At 37.4% G+C, this 5,434-nt stretch overlaps 1 protein-coding gene across 1 annotated transcript; it reads right to left on the bottom strand.

Annotated features, from left to right (window-relative positions):
• Positions 1–1,109: 1,109 nt before the first annotated feature.
• LOC111886702 (probable inactive receptor kinase At1g48480) lies at positions 1,110–3,330 on the bottom strand. Its single transcript, XM_023882941.3, has 2 exons — positions 1,911–3,330; positions 1,110–1,779 (listed from the first exon to the last, which is right to left on the bottom strand). Exons 1-2 carry the CDS (start codon positions 3,286–3,288, stop codon positions 1,235–1,237), a joined length of 1,923 nt encoding a protein of 640 aa, XP_023738709.2. The 5' UTR covers positions 3,289–3,330; the 3' UTR covers positions 1,110–1,234.
• Between the last annotated feature and the right edge of the window lie 2,104 nt (positions 3,331–5,434).

Below are 5,434 nucleotides of genomic sequence, written 5' to 3' on the forward strand. Positions count from 1 at the left end.
AACCTATGAATGAGAGGTATCATGGGGAACACCAACTCAAGTGTCCTGCTATCAAAGCCTTTGAACCAATGTCTGGATTAAGGTTATATGGTATCCTTATAAGTAAAAAGGTGACCAATTTATATGGTATCCTTATAAGTAAAAAGGTGACCAATTTATCATAAAACCATGACATCACCATTTTATAAAGTTATAAAAATGGTGTTCACTAAGGCTTGGCGGAGTGGTCTCGACACTCCTCAACAAAAATTGATTTGGACCCGGGGACCACTAGGCCACCAACTCGACATGCCGAATTCTGTGCCCAACCCCGGTGAAGTTTTGTCGAGCTCTCTCTTATTTGTCTTCTTCTTCCCCTTTTCTTTTCCCTACCCCCAACAACATTTTTCTTCCTCATTTCTTCCGCTCCCTCTACTTGGTATTACAATGAAGAAAAGGGCGTTTAGCTGAGGTAAAGCTCGGTGCACTTGGCACCACTCCCCTAGCGGCCTAGCCTAATAAAACGTGCGTGCGCGCGCGCGCACACACACACACACACACATAGAGAGAGAGAGAGAGAGAGAGAGAGAGAGAGAGAGAGAACCTTTTCTTGACCACCATCACTTCACTCTACATCCAATAGGACCCAAGATGGTTTTCACCGGTAAAAACCTCCCTCCGCATCAACTTGTATGCATGAAACACTTCCCATACAACTTAGCCTAAGAACCGAACATCCCTGAATATTTTTTTTTTCAATCGTAAAAATGTTCTTGTGTAAAGTCTTAACAATATTATTATTATTATTATTATTATTATTATTATTATTATTATTATTATGTTTCTGATTTATTTTAATAATAAATGCTAACTTTTTCATTGCTGTTTTCATTTTCTTCACTTGTTTTCCATTTTTATCAATTATTGTTTTAGCTTTAGTCACAGTATATAAGCTAAAAGCCTAAAAACCAATTAAGAAAATGAAAAACTACACTAAATAAAAAGACACAACCAAGACAAAAATACCCAAAAATACCAATACTTATAATTCGCGTGGATAATATTGCAATTAAAGCAATTAGTTTCATAGCCACCGGATTCACAAATTGTGCACCACAGTTATGAATATATAATGAAATTAATGCAAGTTTGGATCAATCAAAATTTCTTCTATACATTCAATCCACAAAAAATATCAATTGTTTTCTTTTCTCATTTACTAATTTACATCAAGATTCCAAAGTTTATAAAACCTTCAAACCACACATATTTTCTTGATTTGTTGTGCAACTTCCGTCATAGAACCTCGCCTACGTAGTACCTTAGAAGCACAACGAATGCCAAGATGCAATAATTTCATAATCTTCTCCTCATTGCTTGAATCATTTCCCAAATTCAAATCGATAACATCACTCATCCACTTCCCTTCGTCCACGGATTGGACCCATGTGGGAAGATCAACCCCTTCCTCATTCAACAAAATGGTAGGATCCTTACCCGTTAGCAATTCAAGAATCAGTATCCCAAAACTATAAACATCCGCATCTTTGGATGCTATACGCGTGTCAATCAACTCAGGGGCACGATAACCAGATAAACCTGTGGTTGGAGATGACACAAGTTGGATCAACCCTGATTCAGATATCAAAGCTTGAAACTCTTCGGTAAGTAGGATGTTGTTTGATTTGATGTTGCCATGTTGAAGATTGTGAGAATGGAGGTGTTCAAGGCCTATAGCAACTTGAAAAGCAATCCTACTTCTAACCTCAAATGTCAATAGAGATCTTGCCTCTTCATTTCCTGAAATTATAAAAAAAAAATCTTTAATCATTTCACTATTTCAAAAATTGTAAAATACCCCTATTCATCCACAAAATATAGGTGCAAAGTACAATGTGAACTAAATTGGTAACAAGAAAGTGAACACTTACCATTTAAATATGAAGACAAGCTTCCCATGGGCTTCGGGTCAAAAACAAGAAGTTTTTCTTCTTTCCCAAAATAGTAACCTCTAACAGGCAAAAGATTCTCATGGTACAACTCACCAATGCACACAATTCTCTTGGTGAACTCCCTTTTAGTAACACTAACATTCTTGAGCCTCTTCACAATCACTTCACTATGGTCTAAGTACGCTTTATAAGTTGTACCTATAGTTCCTTTCCCCAAAACCTCTGCTGAAGCTCTCAATAGATCATCCAGAAAGAAACCACCATGTCCAAAGAACACTAATTCATCCTTATTTTCTACACGACTCGAATACCCTTCATCTGACCCGGTGTTTTCACCGACCATGATATGATCAGGACTCCGGGCGGCGTATTCCGGTGGCTTCACCGGTGATGGTGGTACTGTTGACGCTGCATCTTGAACAGCTCGCGTTGAACTTCTTGATCTGATAAAGTTTCTACACAGATAGAAAATCACTACGATGATCAAAATTGACCCCAGAATTGATCCGATTACGATTCCGGCGATTGCTCCGCCGGAAAGTTTGTTGCTTTTGCCTTCATTTGAGCAAGAACTTAGAGGACTGCCGCATAAATCGTTGCCTGTGAATGATTCGATCGGAAAATTGGCTAGGCGGGTGGGGATACTACCGTTGAGTCTATTCATAGAGACGTTGAATTGTGTTAAGGAAGTGTTGATGTCCGGAATTTGTCCGGTGAATTGGTTGTTTTGTAGAAAAAGAAGCGTCAATCTTGTTAAATTGCTTAAATTGGGCGATATTTCTCCAGAAAAATTGTTGCCCGAGATGTCTAATCGGGTTAGATTAGAGAGCCTAAAAAGGGTCACCGGAATTTCGCCGGAAAATCGGTTGTTTTGCAGGTTAAGCATATCGAGCTCAGAGCAAAACTCCAGGTCTTGCGGTATTTCGCCGGAGAGGAGGTTTCCACGGAGGCTGAGTGCCTGAAGTTGGGTTAAGCTCCCGATGGAGTTGAGTGGGATCTGTCCAGAGAGCCGGGCACCTGGGAGGCGAAGGGCGGTGACACGGTTGCTGGAATTGTCGCATGTGACTCCTTGCCATAAACAGGGGGACGGGTTGGAAATGTTCCACCGGAGTGTGTTCCCGCGTACGGCGGAGCGGAATCTGGTGAGTGCCAATCTGTCGGCGATGATGTCGGAGAAGGAAATATCCGATTGAAAACAAAGAAAACAGAAGAAGATTGATGCAAGAAGATTAAAAAATTCCATTATTGAAGAAAGAAGACCTTTTTTTTTTTTTTTTTTTTTTTTTCTGTTTGTTTGTGAGAATCTATGGAGGTTATTTCTAGTTGAAGTTGGTTCTCCGTAGAGAAAACGCTGCATGAAGAAGGAGAAGAAGAGATTTATGCGTTGACTATTGACTGCAGCGTTGATTGGTTCTCGTTTGAAAACGAGACTTTCTAAACGCCTCCTTTTGGTATAAGTGCATAGGAAATATTCAAATGGTATCTTAAGCACTTTCCGTAATTAATTAAGTACTAATTCAAAGAATTAGAGTCATAAGTCATAACTCATTCGTCGGCTAAACCAAATCAGGAAAAGACATATGATATATAATGATATATATTTTTTTTTATATCTATATGTAATAGAATAATCGCCAATCGTTTAGATGGGTACTGCTAATTTTTATTTTTAAGCGAAATACTCTTTTGACCAAAGTGTAATTAACGCAATGCTTGTAAAATATGAAAATACCTGTACCACAAAATATGAAAATAGCATTTACTGCCGTCGATTACCACCAAAGAAGAAGGAAGATATATTGATTTTTTGCTGATGTTTACCTAAGGAACGTGGAAGATTAAAAAAAAATGATGCAGGCCTGGATATTATTTTGAACAAAAATCAAAGTTTCTTGGACCGGTGTTTTTTCCTTGGACCATGGGTTCGGTCCGGTTTTTACCCGAAATTTACAAAAACATGAAACCGGAAACCGACCCGTTTATAGAAAAATTCGGTCCGGTCCGAGGCCGGTTCCGTTTTTATTTTTCTGGTTAGGTCCGGTTTTCAGGTTTATATACTCATCCCTAGGAAAGGGGGTAAGGTGGGTTCGGCCTTTAATAAAAAAAAACAAGATAATAAAATTAATATGAAGAGTAAAAATATCATTTTACATATATTTAATTATACATTATTAACAATGTTATTTAAAGAACCCACGCAAGAAAAAGAAACCACATGACTAATGTAAGAGTGTTGATAGTTGTACTAAATCAATTTCTTTTTGCCAAAAACGGCACCGAAAATGTATCAGGGCTCAAGTGATTCACCGAAGCGATGAGACCTTGAAAGCAGCTTTTTCAAGTGTCAGTAGCGGAACGTTCTGTCAATCGGGGAAGGTTTTTGGTGACAAGACCTGGAGATATCAGAAGTGAGAATTCAGTAAGATGGCCATTTTGTACCAGGTCGACGCGTTGGCCGAATTCTGCTTCAAAAATATACAGGTCTAATGCTGTCTTTATCAAAAAGATGCTGCAATCTTCAATCATCGTTCATCGAGCGCTTTCTCTCATTTGCCTTCTATGCATAACCAATTTGGATTATTGCGAACCTATAGGTCCTTAGTAGCATTGACAAAGAAGAACAGCCGGTTAAAAGACAACGTTTTTATTTATATGTTAATTATATATATTTATATATATACAGATCAATATTGTAATTTTGTTCCAAATAAAAAAATATTTTGAGATAGATTTTAAAATGTGTTTTTAATTTTTACAAAACTACAATATCTTGATTATTATACAAGCTTGATTTTAACCTTTTATAGTCAAAGGTTGTCAGGGGAATTACCTGGTTTTGGAATAAAAGTAAATTAATTGTTGATATTTTAAAACATTATTAATAGTTTCTTACAACTCTTACTGAACTAACTCTTATTGAACTAAATTGTTTTCATCGGCATCTGAAACTTTTTTAGCAAAATGAAAACCGGTCAAGTAAGTATTTCGCAAAAATTAATCATGTCATATTTTAACGATAATACTTATTATTTGATGTTAACGATATTTTTTTTATCATCGAGAAGGTGAGCATGGATCTTTCGCTCTTTGGTGCCATTAGCGGGGCCTCATTTGATACTTGTAACACTCTTCAATATTTTTGTCATCAAGAAGGTAAGCACAAATCCCAGGCTCTTTGGTGCCTAATCCCGATTCGATACATGTACTCATTAACATGATCATTAGGAACGCCCTAGGAATTGTGTCCAGGGAGCGGCCTTTGATGATCAAGTTAGACCGATATGAAGTGTTAATGGGGTCGGTTTCTCCAAGCATAAGGAAACCAACTATGTGTATGTGTCAAGTATGCGAGAGAGTATATTAGAACTTACTTGGTATCCCTTATCTTGTGTGTTAAGAGATATATTTATGGGAGGAAAGTACCTTTCTACCGTAGGAAGAAGCATAAGTTTGTCACTTCGCGTTGGAAATAAGCTTAAGTATGACATATGCATTGGTAAGAA

Source organism: Lactuca sativa, chromosome 8, assembly GCF_002870075.4.
Source record: "Lactuca sativa cultivar Salinas chromosome 8, Lsat_Salinas_v11, whole genome shotgun sequence".
In the NCBI taxonomy this organism is placed as follows: domain Eukaryota; kingdom Viridiplantae; phylum Streptophyta; class Magnoliopsida; order Asterales; family Asteraceae; genus Lactuca; species Lactuca sativa.